The following is a 25,935-nucleotide window of genomic DNA, read 5'->3' on the forward strand; positions in this document are numbered from 1 at the left end:
TGGTTTATAGGTGAACCAACATTTTCTACTTAAGTTCAAGATATTAACAAAAAAAAAGACGCATTGAGCATATATGTAAAGTGATATTTAAAAAGTAAAGTAATCTAAAAAAATATTGTATTAATCCCCGAAGGGAATGGACCACCTACATGATAAATATTAATACTGGAAATAAAATCTTTCAACAGTACTAACAATATTACACACAAAATTATAGGTAATAAATTCAATTACATTTTATTTATACAGCATCTATTGCAATACGGATTGTCTCTAGGGGATTTTCAGAGACCCAGAACATGACCCCAGAGCAAGTAGGCCTATTAAAAGGAACCCTACGAATCCCTGCTATGAAGAAGATACATAATAAAAACAAGTCTCTAAGCAATTTTAGCACATACTGTACAAAGAGAGTTAAAAGAGCATAACAGGATATCCAGCAGCGAATCAACATAACTCTAGGATGGCTCAGGCTTACCCCAGCTAGTCTTAAGTATTAGTTTTGTCGAAAGCAAAAGTTTTTTAGCCAATTTTTAAAGATAAAGATGTTTTTCCCCTAAACCAAAACTGGGAGCAGTTAGGCTGAAAGCTAAGGGCTTTGCCTATAATTCTATTTCTATCATTTCACAGTTCACCATTGTCTGGAAATAAATTACATTCTAGTCCTGACTCAAGTTTCATTTGTGGTCAAATGTTTTTTTCAGTAAGTGTGAAGAGGCCAGTAAAAAATATATGCACTATCGTATTTGAAGTACTCTAAAAACAGGGATAATGTGGATGAGTTATTCAGAAAGGCAGTAAAGTGTATGCTTCTGGTTACAATTCTGCAGGGAAAAGTCAGAGAAAAGGAATGTATGTACCTTTCAGTGATGCATGCCTATGACTCACATCGTAAGCTACATTCAAGCCAAATGGTTAGGCATTATCTTTGTGGTTTTCCTTTTACTGCCACTGCTTGAAGTACTCTGTATTACATTATAGTATCGTGTTTCTACACAAATAAGTTAAATATGTCTCATTCTCAAATATAAGGAAGCATCCGGTTCACTCAAAAGATGCAGATTCAGGAGCCATGAAACACACGGAAGAAAGATGTACAATATAATATTTAATGAAAAGTTACATAAGCTGTGCTTTGACACATACAATAACATTCATTTGAATAAATAGATAAGCCACGTAAATAAACCGAAGAATCATGCCTTCACATGCATTGTTGAATCTCTGAAGACAAATGCATAGTCTGAATGTACCTTTCTGGTTTTGGTTTGTATTTTTGGTTTAGATGAGGTAATGGCCCTTTTGTTACGCATTCTTTAGACTGATCGATACTTGCATTTATGAACCTTAAATGTAATATCATTTGTTTCAATAATAATAAGGTCTGCAGGCTTGTCCCATTACCATGGTTGCATATGTTCATTGGGTGAATAAAAGATACAGAAATGACACTGCAAAAATATACCATTATGTTGATGTAAACACAGAATGTAACAACATTTAAATAAGTTGTGGCATAACAACGAGTAATTCAAAATGCCCAAATAAAAATGTTTCCTGTCAAATATTTAAATTTAATCTTGTCAAGCAACATATCTGGGGATGAACAATATACATTTAAATGTTTTTATGACATTAGCCCCTTTCACACAGAGATTCCGCAATATTGGTGTAAAGAAGTCCTGCCAATACGCCGCCTTTGTTGGTTCACATACAACGCCGGCATAACGCCGCTCCCGTCTGTAAATTCACACAGCATGCCGGCGTTCCGCAATCAGAGGCGTGACGACAGTGTCAGCGTCTAGTGGCATGCCGGCATGCCGGCTGTGTCATTCACACAGACCCCGTTTCGGCTCTGTGACTACCTCCGCTGCCGGCTTATTGGTGGGGCCACTTGGCCCCCACATTCCGCCTCCGTGACTTTCACACAGAACAGCGAGGCGGCTTAAAGGCGCAACGTTCCCGCCTCGAACTGGCTGTGTGAAAGGGGCTATTATCACATCTCCCGGAGTTGCATTAAAGACAGTAAAGAAAATAGCAGAACCCAGGTAGAAACAGTATAGTAATGTGCCTAAAAAAATAATGAAAAAAAAAAAACTTTCTACACCTAAAAAGAAAACCTATAACCTACCTGATGTGTAACCACACTCACGGCTGTAAACTACAAAATGGAGTGAAGAGTTATAAAACTTTTACACAACATTTTCAGTACTGTCATGCTTTGTAACAATTGTGCAAAAACACTTTCTTCACACATGGAACTGTCAAGAGCTTTGAGTACGTTTGAATCAGAAAGTATCGTGAAAGCGAGCCAATAGATTACTTTTTTTAAAGGAAGAAAAATAAGTCTGAAACAAACCACAAAGCCTAAAATGCTCCAAAAGAAATTCACAGTGCTTTTGATTCAAAGTGCTGCAACAGCCACCCAGAAACGCAAACTAATAAATCTAAATAAAGCTGTGAAAAAAAAAAAACTTGAAAAATTTCATACAGTGCACAACCACTAAATTTGCGTTTGTAAAATACAGACAGGCTTTTTCAAAACCATAATTTAAAGTCTGGCCTTGTTACTTACATTCAAATCATCACTGTCTCGAGTTGGTGTAATTGTTCAACTGACCAACAATTAGACACAGATATTCATTACTATACAGTAGGCAAAATTTGGCTCATTTAATAGTTGCTCTTATGGAAAAAGTAAAACAAATGGGTTAAAAAATGGCTATTAATGTCTGAGACCAAAAGATTTTTGCAAAACATCAAGTCAAAACTGGGTTTGTGAACATGCAATATCTAGAAGTGGAACAAACTGAAACATGCAATACTCATCAGATTAAACTCACATCACTGCACATCTGAGTGCATTTGCTGAAAACAAAAGATAAAAAAGCTTTTATGGGAGATTTCCCAATGGAGGCGCTACTGAACGTCCCTGCTGTTGTATCCTCACTGGTTACAATCAGGGGAAATGGACAACGGCCTTGAGGTCATCATTCTCAACCCTGTGGTCCAACTGGCTCTGAAGCCGAATGACCTGCTCCAGCTCTCGGATCTGCCGGTCCGTTTTATGACTGACAAGTGTGCGGTAAAAGTGGACAGCGAAGACAATGAACACAATTCCAAATGGCACCATGATGCAGGTGGAAGCAATGGCTGCTGCCTCGCCAGAACTTATGGTGCCGTTATTTTCTTCTGTGGTGCTTTTGAGAGGTAGGAACTTCACCCAGCACAAGAGCATCACCTCTGTCAAGAAGAGAAGGGTGCCAATAACTGTGGAGAAAGCCCAGGCAAGTTCTATGTGGCGATGCATTCGCTCATGAGGAGACTCGTTCACAGAGTTGAGGTTGTGCACGTTGCTGACAGCCTCCAGATTAGGGAGGATGCAGGTGCTGATCATCAAAGCAAAGAGATGCACTGCAACCAGAACTGTAGTACAGGCACTGAAGGCTATCAAAAGCCCTGGAGGATACTTATGATCCCGTTCCAGCTGCACCTCCACCATGGCAACCTAGAAAGACACATGACAGGACAAGTGTAAATATCTTACAATATTATTTATATTAACATTCATAAGACAATATTCCATGATCAATGAATTTGAAAAGAGATCACAGTTCTAATATAGCTCTGAAGTGAATACAATTTTCACAGGACCTTAGACAATTGTTATTATTATCATTCATTAACTTGAGAAAACAATTGAATTAATGGCATAAAGCTTTTTTCTCAGGACACTAGGTAATTATATCTCATTACACATTTTCCTTTCGGTTTTTTTAAGCATGTTAAATTAGACTGATTTTACAAGGAAAAAAAATGTCTAAAAAAATGAATACCTTATTCATTTTATGATACCTGATTTTACTGTAGCTTGCCAGATGGAGCTCAATAATTGACACTGAGTCAACTCACAAAACATGAGGTCTGTTTGCTGAAGTTATGTAATTAAATGTTCATTCTTGTGTGCAGAAAATAAAACACAATTAATGATGCAAAAAAGAAGACCATCGCTTCTCCCTAAACTAAACCCAAAACAAAGCTGTCCAGAAACTCTCCAATTAAGAGATCCCACGAATACTGTACAAAATTTCTATCCTGGACACAGATTAGACTAAATTTGAATTTTTGAGAGGCATATATATGCACAAAATATTTTTTTCTTTTTTTTTGAAAGAGAAAAAAAACACTGCAAGTCAAGACCCACATCCATGGCCACTGATGCATGGTGGAGGCAGGATCATGATTTAAGACTGCATTAACTACCTGTGACCTGATGCTTATGCATGGAGATACACAGCTTTCGCCAACAGCATACATTTAAACCATCAGCAAAATGAAAATAAAATGAAGATTTCAACTAAACTTGAGACAGGCTTTAAAAGGGGCAGTTCTTCCTGTTGAACAAGTTTTTAAAGGAGAATAAGAAAAGCTTTCTCCAGTCTGTTTTGTACATCATTTCTGTTGATGAAAATTTCAAATTTAGTTTTAGAAAATTATGCAAGTTTTGCAAAGGAAGAAATAATAAAGATTTTTTTTAAACAAATCTGTGTATAATCTCAGTCTCTATTATCATCAACATCACTCATAGTATTGCAATATCATCATAAATACTGATGTTTATCCAGCATCTCAAAAGTGGGCTCAAAATAGATTAATTTAACAAAAAAGTGACAGATTTAAAAATAAAAAAAATAAAATTTAAAAATAAAATTGCCAAGTAGTTTAACACACACAAGGAATAAATAATATTAAAAGAAAAACATGTTCAACATGTTGGTTTTAAAGTGCCGGAGTAATGAGTGATGGGGGGGGGACATGGGACAGCTGGAGTTGACGTGCAGGGTTACTTTGTATTACATACTTTGTATTTGTATTACAGTCACTGTTTAACAGGATCGACGGGTCATTTCTGTTCTCGGGTCACCTCCAAATCAAAACCAGAAAAATGTCAGAACCCTTTAACGCGTGCACGCCGCAATGCTTGAAAACAATATTCTGCGTCACAGGGGGGGTATAGGTAACTTTGACGGCCTAAAGGCTGATTTATGGTCTGCGTTACACCAACGCAGAGCCTACGGCGTAATGCTGCGTTCCATTTACCTCGGAAGTCGGAACTCGGAACTGGGAATGACATCACAGCCGAGTTATCAGCGTTCCAGTTACAAAGTAGGTAAACAGGTTTGTAGTTCTCATATACCACATGAAAAATGTAAATTACACTATAGCAGCATATATATGCCGAACAATACTTGTATACGACTGATTTAGTGTGACCAAAACTAGAATGAAGTGCTACGAATTTTTACAGAGCTCTCTTCTACTGTTTAACCGGGGCAGCCATCTTGGAATGGTAACTCGGGGGTGGTGAAGACTCTCCCACTTTCCCAGTGGGAAATCCCACTTCGAGGGGCGTTCCAGTTGAAAAATCCAACTGGGAACTGGGAAATCCCCACTTCCGAGGACAAATGGAACGCGGCATAAGTTACGCGGCGACACGCACCGTACTTTGCGCGTCGCCGCGCATCTACGCCGTAGGCTCTGCGTCAATTTAACGCAGAACCACAATTCACGCTTAAAAGTTTCGTTATGACGGCCTAACACACTGTTACCACCAACGTCCGAGTAAAAACAGAGCTGACTCACCATGGCGAAACCCGATAAGAGAGCCGATGTCCGGCTGGTGGCTTTGAGCTTGGCTCGGCTCAGATACAGCTTCCTCCACGACAGAGCCTGCAGGGAGTGCTCGTTCAAGCTCATTCCGAGAGTCCTTTCACTGCAAACAGGAGTTTTGAAAATAAACTGCTGCAAGCTGGTTCAATAAAACAGCCCGGAGGTCGACGACAAAGTAAGAGCAAGATAAATTTGATTCCAATCTGTCTCAATCTCTAAAAGACTTGAGAAATAAGTTGTGAAATTATGTCAAAACTTTCTCCGCAACAGCTGACAGTGAAACTGTGTAGAGGAAACATGACATACCCACAATCCCACACTCGTCACAGCGCTGCAGCAGTTCACTCCTTCCTGCCTGCATCCTCTAAGATTAACATATACAGTAGTTGGCGTCTTCTACTTAAAAAAAAAAAAAAGCATGATTTCTTTAGTATCCCCCCAAATAATACTAACCACTTTTTTGAAACTTTTAGGTTTCGTTTAAAGATTTATTAATTCAGGACTTATTAAATTTAAAGAAATAGTTGAGTTACAGACGTTATTAGTTATGCATAGGGGCAAAAAGAAGATTATTACCAAGTAATCTACAGCAGTTGTTTGTTTTTTCAAATCCAGAAGTTATAGATCATAGAAGGAAATATAATTTCAAACATCAGTATGCAAGGACCACTCTCAAGCAGATGTGTACATCGGTTGTGGGAGTAAAACTGTGGAACTCTCTACAAAATGATTTAAAGGAATGTACAAATTCACTTAGGTTCAAAAAAATGTATAAAGATAAAATATTTAAGTTATATGATCATGAATAGACTGGGAATTAAGCAGTATTATTAATATCTGTGGTTGGTTCTATTTAAGTGTATATTTTTGTAAATATTGGTTACATTGACTGTTCTTTTTGTTTTGGTATTTAATAAGGGGCAGCAGGTAACATAAGACTTGTCTTCATCCTGCTCCTTTTCGGTCATGGGTGTGTAGATTGACCACCATGCACGAAACGAAATAAATAAATAAATAAAAAAGAGTAAAATATTAAAAAGCCATTCAAGTGCATCGGCACAGCCAGAAGAAAAGTAATGTAAGACTAAATAAATATATTTATTTAGTTATTCACATGGATGATATACAGTACAGTAAATTTATCTATTTCACAATTTAAAGGTAAATGTAGTCCCCCAGCGTCACAGCATACGCTGAAAACAACGCACAATCATAAACAGGGTAATCAACACTGGTTTGCATTAATAATAGTGCATATGAAAAGCAAGTGTATATTATGTGTGGGGACATGTTTGTGTGCGATGTATAGCAGATACTTTTGAGCTATGTACCTCTCATTTTGTAAGCATCTATTCCAGTTGGATAAATATTGTAGAAAAGTTCAGGACAATATGTTGGACTGACTGATTATTGTGGGACACAAAATGAATACACTAGCGCTCATATAATGGGGTATGCATGCTGGGAAGTTATGAATCTGTCCTTGCACATCAATTATATATTTTCTCTTTTGAAGACTTGTGATTGCAAAAATATGTTGATGAAAATCAATAAATAATCCAAAGTGTTCACCACAAGAGGATAGTTTTACAGAGTGAACTAAGCCTTTTGCATTTTTAAACACTGGGTGGTGCTAGTGGAAATCATTATCAAAGACTACATATCATGGTATTACACAACAGACGCGCAGGAGCACACACACACACACACACACTTTTGTATGTATATATATATATATATATATATATATATATATATATATATATATATATATATATATATATATATATATATATATATATATATATATATATATATATATATATATATATATATATATATATGTGTGTGTGTATATAATGTGTGTGTGTAATACGAGCAACCATTCTTCTATTGTAAGACCGTAAGTTAATAATGTGATCCAAAATGCTTAATTGATCAAACAAACCTTTGAAAAACGTTATCTGTCACTGTGACTACCCACCTGAAAGAAAGAAAGAAAGAAAGAAAGAAAGAAAGAAAGAAAGAAAGAAAGAAAGAAAGAAAGAAAGAAAGAAAGAAAGAAAGAAAGAAAGAAAGAAAGAAAGAAAGAAAGAAAGAAAGAAAGAAAGAAAGAAAGAAAGAAAGAAAGAAAGAAAGAAAGAAAGAAAAAACGATAAAACAGTAATAACAAAGACGGACATGAATAGGGGGGATCCCTCTTGTTGCATCCATCAATATTCACTTCCTGTAACATTGATGCTGCATTCAAGTGACCCATAAAAAGCCCTTGCTAAAATTACGTTATGGCAATTCGTAATTTGTAAATTGGGTTAAAAAATATTTCAAATCTAAGTTATGCTTCACACCTTGGTAAATTTACATTAACAACCGGTTTTATATTTTTACGTCCGTCAAGTTTTTGCTTTTTTCGTACGTCTGTGTTGTAGAGGAGGGGAGGGGCGGGTGTATTTAAGTGAGTGGGATCATGGCGTTTCCCGTGGCCCCGGAAGGGAGCACGGCGAACACGGCAGCAGCTGGTGTAGCGGGGAGGAGGAGCTGAGCCGCAGCTCGTTCAGCCATGTTAGTTTCTGTTCACAAACGATGAGAGGACAGTCATGGCCTTGTCACTGAGCGGAGACGATGAGGAATATGAGTCAGAGTCGGAGCAGGTAAACGTCTTTACGCTCTATTTTGTTACATTTATGTGTTCCGGTGCATTTTCTCAAGCTGTGCTGTGGGGAATGGTCATTTTGTACACGTTTTTCCCTCCGCTTACAGTAGGTTAACGTCAACACCCGCTCTTCTGTGTTTATCAGTCAGGTTGAACGGAGATATGTGTCTTTTTACAGCTTAATTCTCAGCCTACTTGGTCATAAAACATGCATCTAGCTGTATATATAAATTCCCTGCTGGATTTTAATTTTCTGACCACACACACCGCATAATCTGCTCTTTACTCCCCAGTCATGTTAGCCACAACTGACCCATTTTGTACTGACCACCTCTTAATACTCAGGAGCCTCAGCCAATCACAGATCTAATTCTTTGCTGCGAGCAGAAACCTCGATCACCCACCAACTTGTGATAGGACTAGTCTCCAGCCTTGCACTGCTTTCATCCGTGATTTCCTCGTGTGCACTAACCTGCCATATTGAACATGCCTTTTCTTGTGATGCATTTTCTCACACTTCTCAAACTTGTCCCACCACTCTGCGCCTTTAAGACGGCTTTAGGCAAAATGTTGTTGAGGCAGGGACTGGGAGGGGGATGGGGAGAAGGAACAATGAAGTGGCTCTACTTCTGAGGTTTGGTGGTCCAGTGGCTCCCAATACAAACTGAGGTGCACAGATCCCCGCAAAGCCCCGGGCCTGAGATTAACAGTGTTTTGTCCCACTTGTTTTGTGTCAGGAGGAGCAATATCTGCTTATTTAGTTAGCTGTCAAACTAAACTCAGTGTGGTTCCTTGGAGCAAAGTTTTTATCTGTCTTGTGGGATCAGATCAGCAGCATGAATGCTATTTTATCTGCTTAATAGGATGCATTAGGTTATTAGAAACGTGGCTTTAACCGTTGAAAGAAATATGAGAAGTGCTGATGTAAGAAGAAACCACATCATTGTGATTGCACAATATTTATATCCACAACACCCACCAACAGTACATCACCAAAGATGATATTTTGCAGCCTTATGTTCAGACACATGGTTGAAGATAGTACATGCTGTTACGAGGAACACTGTAGATGAGCAGCAGATGATGAACCTTGTGACTTTCTCCCACAGAAGTCCGCACTGAAGTTGAGTCAGAGGACTGTGTCAGCATATAAGATATGTTTTTGTTCACAGGCCTCTGCAACCAATCCCAAATTCCTGACATATTGTTGCAGAGCTAATGTAACGACACGTCAACAGATAAAAGTAGTTTCTTTGGAAAACAGGTTATGCAAAGTGGCTCTGGTTAAATTGGATCTGCGGTTTTTCTATACTAGTTTTTGGTTTAGTTAGACTGAGGTATCTATTGATGTAATGACAGGTTTTTCACCTGGTGATGGCAGTTTTTTTTATCTTTTAGAAATTTCTTATATTCTGAAGACTGTCCACTTTGTGTGCCTCTGTTGTGCTCCATGCAGTTGTGTACTAATCTTTTATGAAATCCCTTTGAAGAACATCAATAGATGTGCTTGCAATGCCAAACACATACTATCATTAAGGGGACTCTTTACTTTTAGGAAAAAGAAATACCCACTCACTTTGAGGAGGTGATTTGTCTAATATATAGCACTTGTACCGTACTTCCCATATTTTCATACGGGAAGTACAAGTAAAATAAACACAGTTTCATGTATTTGGCAATTCCACACCTGGACTACAGCCTTTCCTGGCTGATGTTGGGCAAGATGAGGCATCCACCCTGGGTGTGACCACAGTCCATCACAGGGCAACATCATGGGCCAACAGGCCAATAATGCGTTCTTCATACTCAGCAATGTCAGTTATGTGTTGTGATCAAAATGTTGCACATACATAGAAATTACCTCCTTATGAACTGTGCAGTTCTGTCTTTACTTTAATAAGGAGAAGAAAAAAAACATGTCCATGCAGATCAGGAGAAGTTGCTCATGAAACCACTTGTAAAGTATCACAGCCACCATTACAGCATCTTCTCACATTTAAAAAAAAAAAAAAAAAAAAAAATTTAATACTTTTTATTTTGTCTTTTTCAAGTTACACAGAAAGGAAAGAGAAGGGAAAAAAAATTATAATAATAAAAAATGATAGGAACAATCATAACATAACTACCTGGGGGAGATGTAATATTTTGCCATTCTTTTCTTTCCCTTCTTTAAGGGCATGGCTGGGATTTCACCTTAAATGTAGATCATTTTTGCCACTTTTGAGCAAAATCCCTTCCTCTAATTCTCAAACAAAAAGTCAATTTTTCCATGGCGATCTTCTCACATTTTAATTGTCTTTGGCAGTAACAGAAAAAGATTGAACTATTTTGGTGGAATAACATAGTTTAAAAAATACATAATACTGATGATGGCATCATAATAATATGGTTTAATCCCATTCACACTTACTGTAGCAAATAATTCCCCCCGGTATGTTTATCGCGTTGTCGCTGTAAAAAACAGAAGCGCAACTACATGTTTATGGATCTGTAATGAAAGTGCTGAACTGCAAATGTGTGTAAAGAGAAATGGAGGTGCTTGTAGAAAGTAGACATGGTTAAAAAGGCGCTGCCTACCAGACTGTGAAGGCTCTCTAAACAAATAGGAAGGTGTTATAGAGATTTGTCATAAGTATTAATGATTTCTATTTGAGCTTCTTTGTCACTATCAAAACTTACACAACTGGTTTATCCTCCTATTCCTAGTAACAGTAGTAACCAAGATTGTGGTAAACGTGCTGTTTCCTGCTTTTTTTTTCCCATTGTGTTCTACCTGTTATGCCTGTCCATAGTGCTGATGCAGTTTTTGTTTTTCCCCAGAATGTGATTAAATCAAATGTTTCATAATTATGAATATGATCTGGGAGCTATATTCATTTCTTAAATGAAGACAGTCTGTTTTTCTTTTTCCTCTTTCTTTTTTAACCAGTGATGAAGTAAAAATAAATCCCACAAGGAAATTGTTCATGGCTTCAAAGAAAACTATAACGCCCCCTCCTGTGAGCTTATTTTTAACCATCTCTCGTAGTCCTATATTCAGTTGCTACCAGCAAGGCAACTGTGTTGCCAAGGTAACCTCTCCTGCTAGAACAAGAGCAAATGTGATGGTCTGTGATTTGTCTTATTCTCATATTGCTTTTTAGTCCTGCCATGGCAACAGGGAAGACTCCTAAGAATAGAAGAAATTCACAGATGTGATGTGGTTAATCAAATTCACTATACTGAACAAAATGGATTTTCTCAATCATTCCAGTTTCTCAGTTGTGAAACTCTGTGGGTATTCGACTTCATGTTTATCCCTATAAATTGATTTGCTATATTCATATTTTGACTATAAATAAAAGAAATTCATCAATTTAATTAAAGAAATTATTATAAAAATTGTTCTCAAAATTCTTTTGGAAAAAGGGAAACAGTTTCAAGTATCTAAAATGTGATTACTTACAGTTTTAGGTTGTTTTTTGTTTTTAAATATCCGTTGTGTTTGTAAGCCCATTTCTTAAGCCTTTTTTTTTTTTTTTTTTTTTTTTTTTTTTTTGTCTTTCATCCAGATTAAATTCAGCCTGTCCCCTCACTCACTAATGCATCCTTTCCCAGTAATGGCTGACACATTTGTTGCAACCAGACACAGATGTGTTGCTGTCCAGTGGCATGTCTTTTAATTTTGACAATTTTAACTGTTTGTCTTCCAGCAGCGGGCAGCCAACCGGCCAAAGCCCAAAATGGGAACGTCATCAACAGTTAAGCTGGCGTCTAACCGCAGCACGTCTGGAGCCAGGCGCAGGAGGACACGCTGCCGTAAGTGCGAGGCGTGCCTCCGGACAGAATGTGGAGAGTGTCACTTCTGTAAGGACATGAAAAAGTTTGGTGGACCAGGGCGCATGAAGCAGTCCTGCATCATGAGACAATGCATTGCGGTGAGTCCGTGGTTAAAGGATTGTAAAAAATATCCATCTTCAAAAGGTAGCATAACATAATAAAACTTTTCCTTTTTTAAAGAGCGTTTTCCACTTTTGTAAATAAATCCCAGGTTTTGTTAGAGGTTAAATAACGTGATGTTACTCTTTCACTTCTGAATGCAGCCTGTCTTGCCCCACACAGCAGTGTGTGTGGTGTGCAAAGAGGCGGGGAAGGAGGACACGCTGCAGGATGATGAGGACAAGTTCAACTTCATGCTAATGGAGTGCTCTATCTGCAATGAAATTGTCCATCCCAACTGCCTGAAGGTACAGAAAGCCAGATTGGTAACAGTTTAACAGCTCTGCTCCTTCAAGTCATTCCCACGGTGACTCACTGTGTTATTTTGCCACAAATTCCAGCTCATTGTAATGTTAGGGAAATGACTCAGGCAGTTGGACTGCAGTCAGTGAAATTAACTTGATGTGGGAATGGTGTTTATACAAAATGATGATCATAGTTATTTGATTCCTAAGTTTTAGTGGCCACTAAAATGAAACCACTAAATCTGATTAAGCCTGTAAAATGTGTATTTAAAAAAAGACAAAAATGCATCATCGGCAAGTAGACTGCACCAGTCCTGAAGGCATTTAGTTAGGGTTAATGTTTTGTTTCATCCTGCCGTAATTGTTTTGCATTGCAACAGCCAAGGATTATAATGCCATCAATATTTTCTGTCATGCTACTGTTTTGTATTATGTTAATGTGATCTATGAAACTGGATCATAGATTACAACACACACTGTGGAGGCTACTGTCTTTTGCAGGACTTTGAAGATAGTTCTTTATCACTGTTTTTTCTATTTTAATAATGCTGAAGGGATTGGTGACTTCATGCAGTACTTGTTTATTTAGGTGTTTATTTAGGCTAGGCAGAAATATTTAACTGCCAGCACGTCTCTGTTTAATAATCCATGCTGGAAGCATTAACTCTAACTGACATTCAGTTGTGCCTGACATGCACACGCCACAACAGTCACTTTCACTTCCCTCATCTTGTTTGCGTTACACACTGGGTGTGGGACTTTGTTAAAGCTTGTTGTTTTGGTTGAAATCCTGCTCATTTTCTCTTTGGTATTCCAGGTCAACGATGCATCAGGAGTGGTAAATGATGAACTACCAAACTGCTGGGAATGTCCAAAATGCAACCATGCTGGGAAGAGTGGAAAAGTGAGTTAAGATATGTGTGAAAAAGGTGGCCTGAGTTAATTTAGTGCTTCCTAAGTTATGTTGGGCATATTTCATAAAATGACACATTGGTTACTGCTGCAGGTGTTTCATTGCAGTTGTTTTCCCCTTTCTTCTGTGTTTAATATATATCTGTTTTTATATTTGATAATCGGCTTGCTGCTTCCTGTGTTTACTGTTGTTTGCAAGAGTAATTCACACATAAGTCACAGGGCAGGAAACCACTGACATAACTTATCTTTTGGTTGTTAGAGTGCACTTAGTACGCAGTTGGTTTACCCTGTCGTTATAGGCTAAAGATATAAAGTTGTCTTGCAATTTTGTCCCCTTTGGCATTAAAGCAAAAAAGGGGTCCGGGCTTCAAGTATGCCTCCAACCTCCCTGGCTCTTTGCTGAGGGAACAGAAGATTGCCAAAGAGGAGGGTGATGTTCCCTTGGCAACCAAAAAGAGACCCGACAGGGAGGAGACACCCAGGTACAGGCCGGAGGATGCTCTCCACCGACAACCACCACTGCTTTCCCCCAGCAGCCTGCCACGGCCCAGGCCTGAGGACAAACTGAGGAAGAAGAGGAAGCTGTTTGATGATGAGGAGGAAGGAGAAATTGGAGTGAAGAAGAAGGTTTGTACACACAAAAGAGTGTTTTTTTTAAATTGTCTTTAAGCAGTATGGATGAAACTGTTTGGAGTAAATTGCACTTATATCAAATTAAGATATGACAGTAATTACACTGATTCATGTCCTACAGGAAAAGACGGATGAACTGTATTTTTCCAAACTTCACCAAATCAAGACAGAGGAGGAAGAAGATGGGTATGAGGAAGATGATGACGAAAGAAGGGAGTCTCACTACCGAAACAGTGTAGACAGGAAGGTCCGGCTTGGAGAGACTGAAGAGGAAGGGGATTACAAGGACCTTAAGAGTGACTCTTTAAATCCATCCAGTAAAACCCCAGTTGGAGACAGTGACCAGTCTCATTGCAGCTCTCCACAGGCGGGACCCAGCAGCGAGGGTGGAAGCGAAACGCAGGAAAAAGGTCCCCGTCCAAAAGCTCGCCGTAAGCGGCGCTTGCCTAACAGAGACCTGAGCCGAGAACTGAGCAAAGCACTGAACCAGGAAATCCAGAAGACGGAGGACTGCCTGGCCAACGAGAACCGGCAACCTCTTAAGGTGGAACCGGAAACGGAAAACGAGGAACCTAAGAGGTTGTTCCGCAATTGTAATGAACTTGGCGATCAGAGGTCCCACCTGAAGACCAAAGAGATGAACGGAACTCCATGGGAACTCCGCCACTTCTACCCGAGTCAGATCACTCCACTGGGCTTCAACCGTAGCACCCCAACCACCCGGCCCGTGCCCCCACGATCCCCTCCCAAATGCATCCAAATGGAACGGCATGTTATTCGGCCCCCGCCGATAAGTCCACCTCCTGATAGACTGCCCCTGAAAGATGGAAAAGCACATGTCATACAGCGTGAGCTCTGGATGAAGATATTTCACCATCTCACACACCAAGAGCTCTGTGTCTGCATGAGAGTCTGCAAGACATGGAACAGATGGTAAATTGCTAGCACATGCTTAAAATGTTTACAGTTAAGATGTTCAGCATTAGATATGCAAAAGGAAATTCCTTTGGGTTTGACTTGGTATTTATAGTTAATCTGAAGTGGTCATCTTTAACTTGTTACATGATGTATGACTTTCTCTCTGGTTAGGTGTTGTGATAAGAGACTTTGGATGAAGATCGATCTGAATCGCTGCACTTCCATCACTCCACTTATGCTAAGCGGGATTGTTCGCAGACAGCCAGTTTCGTTGGACCTCAGCTGGACTAACATTTCCAAAAAACAACTAAGTTGGCTCATTAATAGATTGCCAGGTAATAACTCTGCATAAGAGAAAAATGTGTCCCTTTTTAAGAGTTGTATCAGCATTTTAAAATGCTGCTGTACTTTCAGGTCTGCGAGTATTGAGGCTCTCAGGTTGTTCCTGGGCTGCCGTATCTGCACTCTGCACCTCCAGCTGCCCCCTGCTTCGCACCCTAGACGTCCAGTGGGTGGAAGGACTCAAAGATGCACAGATGAGAGACCTCCTCTCACCTCCCACAGACAACAGACCAGGTACAGCACAAGCAAAGGTTGAATTTAATTTCTGCCCTCCATGCTTGTAATGAGTGGTCGGCTGTGTGCCTGGTGGCACCCTGAGTAGCACCACCGAAGATCAATTCAATCTAAACTCGCATTTCCATTGTACTTTCGCAAAAAAAAAAAAAAAAAACTCAACTTAACTGTTTTTTGCATAAGAGTAATTGTCATAAATCTTTTTATCTTGTCCTGTGAGACTTCTCTTCAAAACAACTAAAAAGAAAATCTCAACATTGAAGAAGATGGACAAAAACATGTTTAGTCTCTGACAAATTATTGCGATTGTCGCTACCGCTGTTGAGAAAATAGTCAGACGATGAAGGCAGCGGATGATCATTCAAATTACTACTCAGTGGCAGAGCCCTTATGTAATGCATAATGATTAAGTAGTGTTATAGCACAACTATTATAAATGAGGCCAAAAACAGCTGGAAACTAGATTTTGATTACTTTAGGTTGACCGTCAACGTCGCATCCAGCGCTGCCAGAGATGTGGAAATGAGCAAAAAGGGTTTCCATTACACTTTTGTCGATTACACCGGTTTTCTTGTTTTGGTATTTGGGTTTTGTGCAAATCTAGGGGTTATGAAAACAGAATTTAGTATTACTTCTTATAAATAGATTGCAAAACTCAGTTAAAACAAATAACTGTACATTTTCAGTCTCAGGGCTCAGCAAGTTCATAGTGGGACGAATATGGTAAGACAATGACGATAAAGTAGACAATGCTCAAATGAAACTAATCCTAACCCCAGGTGAATCTTATTGGAAAGTGAAAACGGAGGTAAAAAGGGAAATTTCAAGTCTTAGAGAGTTGCTCACCACAGCAAGAAGGCCTTAGGCACAGGAAGGTGGTCTTCTAATACTTAACTGAGTCATCCAGAGAAATGGGTATAATTATTAGTTGGCCCTGCTCAAAAGCTGCCTTAAATTCCTCTCATTGAAGTGAATTTTATTTAGGGTTGGGTGGAATGAGTCATCTAGGCTTTTCTTTTTAATGTTGTAATAAGAGATTTAAAGTGCTGCTAAATTAAAACTATTTTTTTTTTTAATAAAAATTAATTTTATTACAAGGACATTCAAGTCTTCACTTGCTGAAAAAGATTTCACATTATTATGCCTGAACATTATTTTGTTATTTTTAAGCATTGGTATTTCCCACATTCTTCAGCTTTTTATTTTTCTCAAGACTGCCAGGTTTATATATTTTGAGGCTGGAAATGCAAAAGTAGCTTCATGTTGTCAACAGTAGGAATGGGAATATATCGGTGCCACTATAGATTCTCCTTATTGATCCAATTCTTTATTGATTTGTTTATCAGTGCTAGACAGAGGTTAAATGTGGAAACAACACCTATACAAGGGGTTTCTTCTTCTTTTCCCCACCAGGCGATTTAGATAGAGGAGAATGGCCTACACGGGTTTTGAGCCTCAACAAAAACTGCTTTACTGTCTTAACTTTGAGAAAGAATACTGCCAGCAAGTCAGTAACATAATATATCTGCGTGTTAGAGCTATCTCTACTGAAACTACAACTACAGCTGAACACAAATGAGCCTGTCACAGCATTGTTGCATGTCAAAATAAGTCTTATCTTGTTTATTTGTTAAGCACGTATTCAGTACTTGTTGACACTAATAATGGAATTTGATAAGTTTAGAGATGTATGACTCAAATTCCTCATGACATTTGGATCCAGATCTGAGGTGGAACCGGTTTTTGATTCTCGCCTCAAATAAACTGCCCCCTTTTTTCTTTTTATAAATATGCAAGGGTTTTTTTTTTTTTTTTCGTTTTTTTTTTTTTTAATCTTCAAAGACTGCAAATGTTCTTCCTGTTAGAGTTTCCTGTAGGTGGTTGTAAATTGTGGATCAAACTTTTCCAGCTTATACCCAACTTCATGGACATAGTCCACTGATCAGAAAACCTACTTTAGATTTAGTGCTCACAATTAAAACTTCAAGAATAAGACTGATTAAATACTTATTTGCATATGTATGTGTGTGTATCTAAATCTTCCCTTTTTTGGAGTATGCATCTTCCTATCAATATATATATATGAACTGATTAGTGTCTTCTTTTTTTTTTTTTCCACCAACTAACAGGCCAACTGGATAACTGCTGCAAGTTGCGCAACATAGAGGACCTGCGACTGGCTGGGCTGGACATCACTGACCTGTCCTTGCGTCTCATCAGTCGACAGATGCCTTTACTCTCCAGGCTGGACCTGAGCTACTGCAACCATATCAACGACCAGTCTGTCAACCTGCTTACAGCAGCAGGGACCACGACCAGAGACTCCCTCACAGAAATCAACCTATCAGGTGAGACCTGTGGTCTGAGGAGTGGAGTAACGTAACTGCAGGCAACACAGTTATTAGATTCTACAAAAGGTAGCCCCCAAAGTCAGGAGAGTTGTCTTGGTCATGCCAGAACTGCTGGTTTTTGTTTTTCTGTTTTGTTTTGTCTTACTTTTCCACCAATTAGAAATGCTTGGTCTTCAGTGACATGGTAGACAATCCTTTTTTAGTTGTTTAACATGCCATCAAACAAAGTGTAACTGTGGTCAACACAGAGGGAGAAAATAGAATATTTTTGATGTTAATGCACTGCAGGAGATAAACTAGTTATTTAAATGTAGTGGGCTGAATATCATTCATCACGGAAATAAACATCAGCAATGCATGCAAAAGATAAGAGCTAAGAATCTGATCTCTGATCAAGGAAAGTCAAAGAACTGTATAGAAATCACATTTTTATGTAATATAAGAAATAACCTTTCAACAAGCTTTTTTTTTTTTTTTAAGACTAACCCCAAAAAACTTATTAGTATTCTTAACTGAATGAAACAGCATTTTCTTAGTAACTTGTGTGGTCAGCAGATGCATGATTTATGTGCATACAACATGCATAAGTCCAAAATGCTCAGTATTTATTACTAATTTCAGGGGTAAATTATTCAGAATTACAAAAAAAATAAATATCTAAAACAAAAAGTGAGTATGATAATTACGGGACATTCTTAGTGACTTTTGCCTATTTATAAATTCCTGAAACTGGGGAGCTAAAATTGGGGAAACTGTTATAATGGATAAAACTTTTGTACAGATGAGTGGTGCTTTAACAGAGGAAGAAGAGGGACACTTTTTTTTATTTTTTTTTATTTTTTAAATTCAGATAAAAGTCAAAATCATGTGTCGTCTAGTATTTTATTAGATATAAAATTCCCATGTGTGCAACCTTTTTGGAGAATTGGCAAATTAGTAAGAACGTTGATGGGCCAATAGCTTTTGAGCATCAGTTGGACAGAGACCAGCGCTCCAACATCTGTACATTTTAACTCCATGAAAAAGCACTGGAAGACTCTGTACTGTCTGTTTCACGGTGTTCATGCAAAAACAAACATAGATGCCCATCTGCTTTGGATTAAGCTGCCAACTTAACATTTAAAAGATCAAAAGGATGTCCAAATTTCTTCTAAAGTATATCAAAGCAACAGCGCTTTTAACTCTAACATTGCCAAAAGTTATTTAATCGCAGTCGTTATGCATTAACACAGCCTTTACTTCAGATAAGTTAGAGAGCCAGTGCAAATTTTAGCTAAAGTTAATTCTGAGGTCATCTCAAAGAGTGGAGCCATCAGACTGAACTGGACATATTTAACTCCCATTTGAATATTTTCCCAAGTAAAGTTGGTCCTTTTTTGTTCCCCAAAATGTGTAATTTGTAAAACTGTAAGCAACGCTGACAGTTTGTCTGATTTGGTAACAGTAACATAGGGGGGCGGGACTTGTCGATAAGTTAGGGTTCTTAAACTGAACTTCTGCATTAAAACAATGACCTAAGATAAAGAAAAGGAAGTCCTTCCTTTCTTTTTTTTTCTAGTTCCCAGTTGGTATAAGAATGAAACAACAAAACTGGTAGTTGTGTTAGAGCTGTCATCAAGCTGTCTTCACACCAGCTCAAGGTCTTTATTTTTTTTTTTTATTTATTTTTTTTTTTAGAAAAAATTTCTATGGAGCTGCTGCACGTTTTAAAACGGACCAAATTTGCCCTCAGGTCCAGGTTTCAATAGACTTCCATCTGATTGCTGTTCTCTTTGTTTTGTTTTAGTTTGTAATCGAGTCACAGACCATTCCTTAAACTTTTTCAAGCGCTGTGGAAGCATCTGTCAGATCGACCTTCGCTTCTGCAAGCAGGTGACCCGGACGGCCTGTGAAAGGTTTATCGCAGAGATGTCTGTGAGTGTCCCATTCAATCTGAAAGAGGACAAACTGCTGCAGAAGACAAGCTAGTTCCTAACATGACAGAAACCAGTTACAGACTTTCTTTGCACTTAATGGAACAACTGGTCCTGTGACGAGTCTCTGAATCACTGTCATAATAAACTGATGTGAGAGAAAGTTCTGGAAGCAGATCTTGGACTCTAACGTAAGGTGATGCATTTTCACGGGACGTAAAAAAAAAAAAAAATTAAAACGCCATGCATGCATTTCTGTTAAGACTGTACTTTTATAAAGATGTGGTTGTAATTGACAATTGAGTTATTTTTATTCTTTAAAAAGTTAAGAATAGTATTTTTTTACAAGCATCATTTCATAAGTTTAGTGTCTCAGGAGTTGTATACGAGAGATCAATATATAGGTGAGCCTGTCTGATATAAGAAACAAAAACTGTCCTTCATTTTGCTGTCACTTAACAGTGTCTATGTGCCAAAATCTGCATTTGACATGCCATTTCAGTATCAGACAAAAAAATTGCATGTAATCTGACTAAATTATCATAAATACTTTTTATGTAGAATGTATATCTGTGATAAAATGGTAAACTTCATAATTCTGACACACTTATGTTTTATATTGATATTTTTAAATGTGGAGTACTTTTGTTGAATAGGGTTTTCATCAATATTTCAACATAATTTATTGGGTTTTTTTTATTTTTTTTTTATTACAATTTGTATTTATTCATTTATTCAATAACTTGGCATAGGTGTTTTACGTGAGTGAAATAATGCAAATAATTTAACGGACTGCTTTGAGCCTGTTGCAGCATGCAGCCAGTGGGGTTCAACACTCAAGTCAGTAGCAGGAAGTTTGCAGTCACAACAGACCTAACACTTGACTTTTTTTAACGCAGTCAACCCCACTCATCTGGTATTCTATAGAGGCAATTAATTCTGACTTTTGCAAATATTTGCATAAATCTACAAATATGCTCCATTACATAATGTGTTGTATTTTGGGTGTTGTGCTGTAATCTATCGCCTCAGGTGAAAGTGATGTTTATACTTGTAAATCCAAAAATGAAGTGCTAATAATGCATTAAAAAGGATTTCATTTGTACCATCATTGAATCTTGGATTTTCATGTTGGTGTGAGTTGTTTTACTAATCAAGGTTAAAAGGTTGCCATCTCCTCAAATATTCAAATCCCCTACTATCCCCTTTCTAATGAGGTGCATTAATGGGAATGCTTGAAAATTATATTATCAGTTTATAAGAAGTATTTGGCAGCAACTACAAGTGTATTTGAATAGAGGAGGTAATTATTTATTATTTATCTTAGTTGTGCATTCCTGCAGTGAAGGATGCATTTCTCTGAACTGAGAGAACTATGACAACGTCAAACAAATGTACGATACTGTTGAACAGCAGTACCAAAGCAATGTCTGGTTTTCAATGTCATTTTGGTAAATGATGATCGATTACTGAATTTTTCAGTTTCCATTTGACCAATGTGGGTTTTTCCCTCTTTAATGGAGGGGTACCAACTTTATTTTTATTTTATTTTTTAACTTCTCAATGCGTGACTTTTTTTTTTTTTTTTTAAACATTTTGTTTGTTTTTTTTCCTCCCCTATTCCTTGGCTTCTTGGTATTTGCACTTTAGTCCTTTTTTTTTTTTTTATTAAATCTTGGTTCCTCAAATTTGCCTTACTGTGTCAGCTGTTGAGACAGTCATGTTAAGTCAGCAGAATTGTACTGTGGTGTGCAGAACTGCAAATATATCTGAACAAGTGTGTTGTATTATTTTTGTTTTTAGAAATGTAATCCATTAGGAACGAGCAAATCTATTTATATGCATTATATTATTGCTTGTGTTTCTTTGTGTGAAAGTCTTCTGCTTTCATGAATGGAGAAATACAATGATTCTTCAGCAAATCCGTATTTTAACATACAGCTAAGTGAAGCTTTTCCTGCTTATTCTTCCAATTAGTAGATCTACACATTCCAGATCAGGAGACTTTGGAAAACTACCCAGGTCCACAAAGGTAAATACAAAAGCACTCGTGCCAGTAAATACTGAGAAACTCGTAAATCGAAGCAGACTGATGGAAGAAGTTGGACAGCTGAACTCTGCACTAGAAAAACTAATTCCTAAGAACGTTAAAATTCCTTGTTCCAAAAAAGTAAGAAGACTATTTTGCTGATTTTTAAGAATTTTGGCCAAGAAGACATTTCCAACTGCCTTGGAAAAGATTTCTTTGCTGATAATAGGACAATTTTCCTAGATTTCACTGAACATTTCATGTATAAGATCCACTTTTGTCTGGTCTCAGAAATATTATGCAGGATTTAATTTCATGAGAAACAGGAATTTCTGTCTGTACAATTGGGAAATTTGATCAATTTCTCAGTAGATGGTGGTTGCCCTGAAAGCACTCAAGAGCATCACTCTTGTTCATGCTGATATCAACCCAGACCATAAGAAAACACACATCTGAACTCTCCTCATAGAAAGTGGCTGTTTGACAAAGAACCAGCAAGACAACTCTCTAAAAAGAAATAAAAGTGTCAAATATGGATCATATAAAGCCAAGTCCAGCAAAAAAAAAAGCAACATCAGCATCATGATTATTATTGTTCCCCCCAGTGGTATTAAAGGACCTGCCTTTGTGCAAACATTTTTTTTATAATACATGGATGATCTGCAAAATTATTCTTAAACTAGTCAGAGCAGGACATTGGTCTGGTAGTCCACATTGTCGCCTCACAGCAGGAAGATTCCCAGTTCAAATCCGAGCTGCCTGAATGGATTCTCACCTGGTGCTCCGGATTCCTCCCAAAGGTCGATCAGTGACTCCATCACTTTTCTATCATAGAGCAAAGGTATGATGATAAAAGGATGCATCTCGTGTCACCTTTTGGTGTTTCAAATAAGTGAAAATAGATGACAGAAAAAAAAAAGGGAAAGAGAAAATGCATAAAACTAAGAAACTGGTTCATGAGATCCGTGAGTTGTGGATCCCCTATAGATGGATGTATTATAGCACCACCTAGTGCCCTGCCACGGTCATTATAATGGTCACGATGGTTACATGATTCAAAATCTGTATATGTACCAGGATTCATGTTTGCAAAAAAACTATAGGCTACATACCGGTGAAATCAGACATCAACCAGTGCATTGTTGAACACATACTAATCTTTTTTATTTAAAGTAAGTGTCTTCCTCAAATCCTGGATCAAACATCACCGGAAAGAACTGTTCCACAAAAAAAAGCATGTTCATCGAGGGAGACAAGGTTTTATTATGGAGAATCCCAAAAAATCTTAAAAGATTAGAGAGAAGAAAATGAGTACAGGAAAACGCTGGAGAGCAGGTTCCAGCAGAACAATGTAACAGATGTGGGCTCAGGAATGAAGATCACAGGCTTCAAGCAAGAGGAGAATCAGACAGATGGAGGTCTGGTCAGAGCCAATGAACTGAAGACGTTCAACAGGTTCAGTTCAGAAACAAGCTCAGCATCCATCCTCCTCTGCTCCCATCTTCCCGTGAAGCAGTTTCCCAGTCACAACTCAAGTCTCTCATCTTACAATGTGGTCATTGATCTTGGTGCTGCTCCATCATCACTGTCTCCAACCACATAAGACCAGTTCCCTGTCCCACTTAAGTCGCGAGCAATCGGGTAAAGCGGCAGCAGGAGACATTAAACTGGAAAGGCTTCAGGTCTAGATGTCGTCAGCTCCAGTCTTGGAGGCCTGTGTGGACCAGCTATGTGGGATTCTGCAGCACCTCTTCAACCTCAGCCTGAGCCAGTAGAAAGTCCCAGTGCTGCGGAAGACATCCCATCTTGTTCCAGTACCAAAGAAATCTCTTGGAGTTGAAGATTGCATGAACCCAGAGGCATCTGGACAAAGCAGGCAGCACTGTAAGGATAATATTCTTTTGGTTTCACTTGTGCGTCAAATACAATTTAGTCTGTTTTACTACATGAGTAACTCCAGAAAACACAGGTGAATGCCTCCACAATCACCTGGATTATTGATTACTGACAGACAGACCACGGTTTGCAGAGGTGTCAAAAGTTTTCACATTCATTACTCAGGTAGAAGTATAGATACTAGAGTTTAAAAATACTCCTGTAGAAGTTGAAGTATCAACTCAAGTTTTTTACTCCAGTAAAAGTATAAAAGTACTGGTTTCAAAACTACTTGAAGTATAAAAGTAAAAGTAATGTAAGGGGGAAAAAAGCCATTGAATATGAATGCATCTTAGTATAATGCAAATATATTAAAGAACCATATATGTGTACTATTGAGCATTAACATGTGTTTCAGAGAGCAGGAGATATGATGACTAGTTGCCTATAATGTTGTAATGGTGCAAAAAGTCAAACTTCAGAGGCATGTTATCATTTATCCTAACCTTTATTGGAATGTACATCCAAGTTTAGTTGCAGGAATCTGATGTAAGAACAAAACTGGACAAGAACATCTGTGTCACAACCACAACCAAATTCACTCTATCCGGTTGGCGCAATTTAACTGGATAGTTTTTTTTTTTAAAGCCGAAAGTAAATAGAGTAACGAGGCTGTTTTTAAAATGTAAGGAGTAAAAAGTACAGATAATTGCGTGAAAATGTAAGGAGTAAAAGTAAAAAGTCGTCTGAAAAATAATTACTCCAGTGAAGTATAGATAACCAAAATTTCTACTTAAGTAAAGTATTTGTACTTTGTTACTTGACACCTCTGACGGTTTGTAAGTCTGAATGTTTGTGTCTGACCAGGTGGTAAGCAACATGGGAACGCCACAGAGTACTGTACTCTCACCATTCTGCTTCACACTGAACACCTCAGACTTCATGTACAAGTCAGAGTCCTGTCAACGGTAGGATTACCCATGACTGCAGCTGTGCATCGCTGCTGGATAAGAGACCGAGTAAAGAAAACTGGTGGGCTATTTTGTGGCAGGGTGTGGGAAATACTCTCATCATGAATGTAATCAAAACAAAAAATATTGTGCATTTTAAAAGGAGCTTGAGGCAAGAATGAGAAACGAGACTCATTAGCGCTACGACGACCGTTGGGGTTACTGCAGCCAACAGCAAAGCCGGCACGGGAGAACGCGCATGCAGCGTCATTTGACGTCACATCCGCAGGACAGGCAATGGAGAGATACGCTAGAGGGCTCATTCTTTTTGGTTTGGAACGCTTCATCTGACATTATTACTAGAAAACTTAAAACGTATACGCATTTTTTTCATAAATCCTGCCTCAAGCTCCTTTAAGAGGACCAGGAACAAGTTGAAAACGGTTTCCACCATGGGAGAAGTGCAGGTTATGGAGGGGAGTAGGAATCTTGGTATTCACCTGGACAAGTCTTCTCACGAAAGCTTAGATCCCTCAGTATATGCTTCATAAAAAGAAAGACACAATCAACAACCCTGTATCGTCTTCACAAGACAGTGATTCAAGGATTCAAGAATATAGTCTTCGGTCGGCGGCTTCCTCAGATCTTCTGTTACACAGATGGCTGGAGACCTTTCCTGCCCACAGCTCTGACCATCTCTCTTGAAGAAACTGTAACAGTGGCAGTTACTGCAACATGTCATTTTTCTTCAGGTATTAATAAAATGTTATTTAGGCTGAATTAACTGATTTCTTTGGACAAGTCAGGACCACAAATCAAGTCAACGTGTTTCTGGACTGTGGAAAGAAATAGAAAAAACCCTCAAAGAGAAAAAACTAAACAAAAAAAAAAACAGGAATTCCACACAAAAATGTCCAGCTGGAGGTCAAACCAGGAATTTTGTAGCTGTAAGAGCTAATCAAAGCTCATTCAATGGAAACAACTGGATAAAACATACAAAGCTGCTGGGTGCACAGACAACAGAAATTAAAGCTGGGTTTTATTAGGCCAAAAAAAAAAAAGAAAAGGCTTCTCAAATGTGAGGACTTGGACTTAAAAATGTTATTAAAAACATCTAGTTAATAGACAAAACTGATGCTATTGTGTTCAACTCCTTTCAACAACAAGCTGAGCTTTTAGTCATGCATGACAATAAATTGAAAAAAGACAGTTTATTTAAAATCTTTATT

At 38.1% G+C, this 25,935-nt stretch overlaps 2 protein-coding genes across 5 annotated transcripts; one reads left to right on the top strand and one right to left on the bottom strand.

Moving 5' to 3' along the window:
- Nucleotides 1-1,095: 1,095 nt before the first annotated feature.
- LOC133451598 (calcium release-activated calcium channel protein 1-like) lies at nt 1,096-5,987 on the bottom strand. The gene is made up of 2 exons (XM_061730807.1): nt 5,644-5,987; nt 1,096-3,508 (listed from the first exon to the last, which is right to left on the bottom strand). Exons 1-2 carry the CDS (start codon nt 5,755-5,757, stop codon nt 2,960-2,962), a joined length of 663 nt encoding a protein of 220 aa, XP_061586791.1. The 5' UTR covers nt 5,758-5,987; the 3' UTR covers nt 1,096-2,959.
- Nucleotides 5,988-8,175: 2,188 nt separating this feature from the next.
- On the top strand, nt 8,176-21,437 carry kdm2ba (lysine (K)-specific demethylase 2Ba). Of its 4 annotated transcripts, none has more exons than XM_061730812.1 (10): nt 8,176-8,321; nt 12,016-12,240; nt 12,406-12,549; nt 13,364-13,450; nt 13,801-14,088; nt 14,216-15,027; nt 15,184-15,347; nt 15,427-15,588; nt 17,718-17,936; nt 19,767-21,437. In XM_061730812.1, the coding sequence occupies exons 1-10, from the start codon at nt 8,268-8,270 to the stop codon at nt 19,829-19,831; spliced, it is 2,220 nt and encodes a 739-aa protein (XP_061586796.1). In that variant the 5' UTR covers nt 8,176-8,267; the 3' UTR covers nt 19,832-21,437. The 4 variants fall into 4 exon arrangements, with proteins under 4 accessions (XP_061586796.1, XP_061586792.1, XP_061586794.1 ...); XM_061730808.1 differs by having other exon boundaries at nt 19,726-21,436; XM_061730810.1 differs by having other exon boundaries at nt 13,810-14,088; nt 19,726-21,436.
- Nucleotides 21,438-25,935: the final 4,498 nt, after the last annotated feature.

This window comes from Cololabis saira, chromosome 9 (genome assembly GCF_033807715.1).
Source record: "Cololabis saira isolate AMF1-May2022 chromosome 9, fColSai1.1, whole genome shotgun sequence".
NCBI classification, from domain to species: domain Eukaryota; kingdom Metazoa; phylum Chordata; class Actinopteri; order Beloniformes; family Belonidae; genus Cololabis; species Cololabis saira.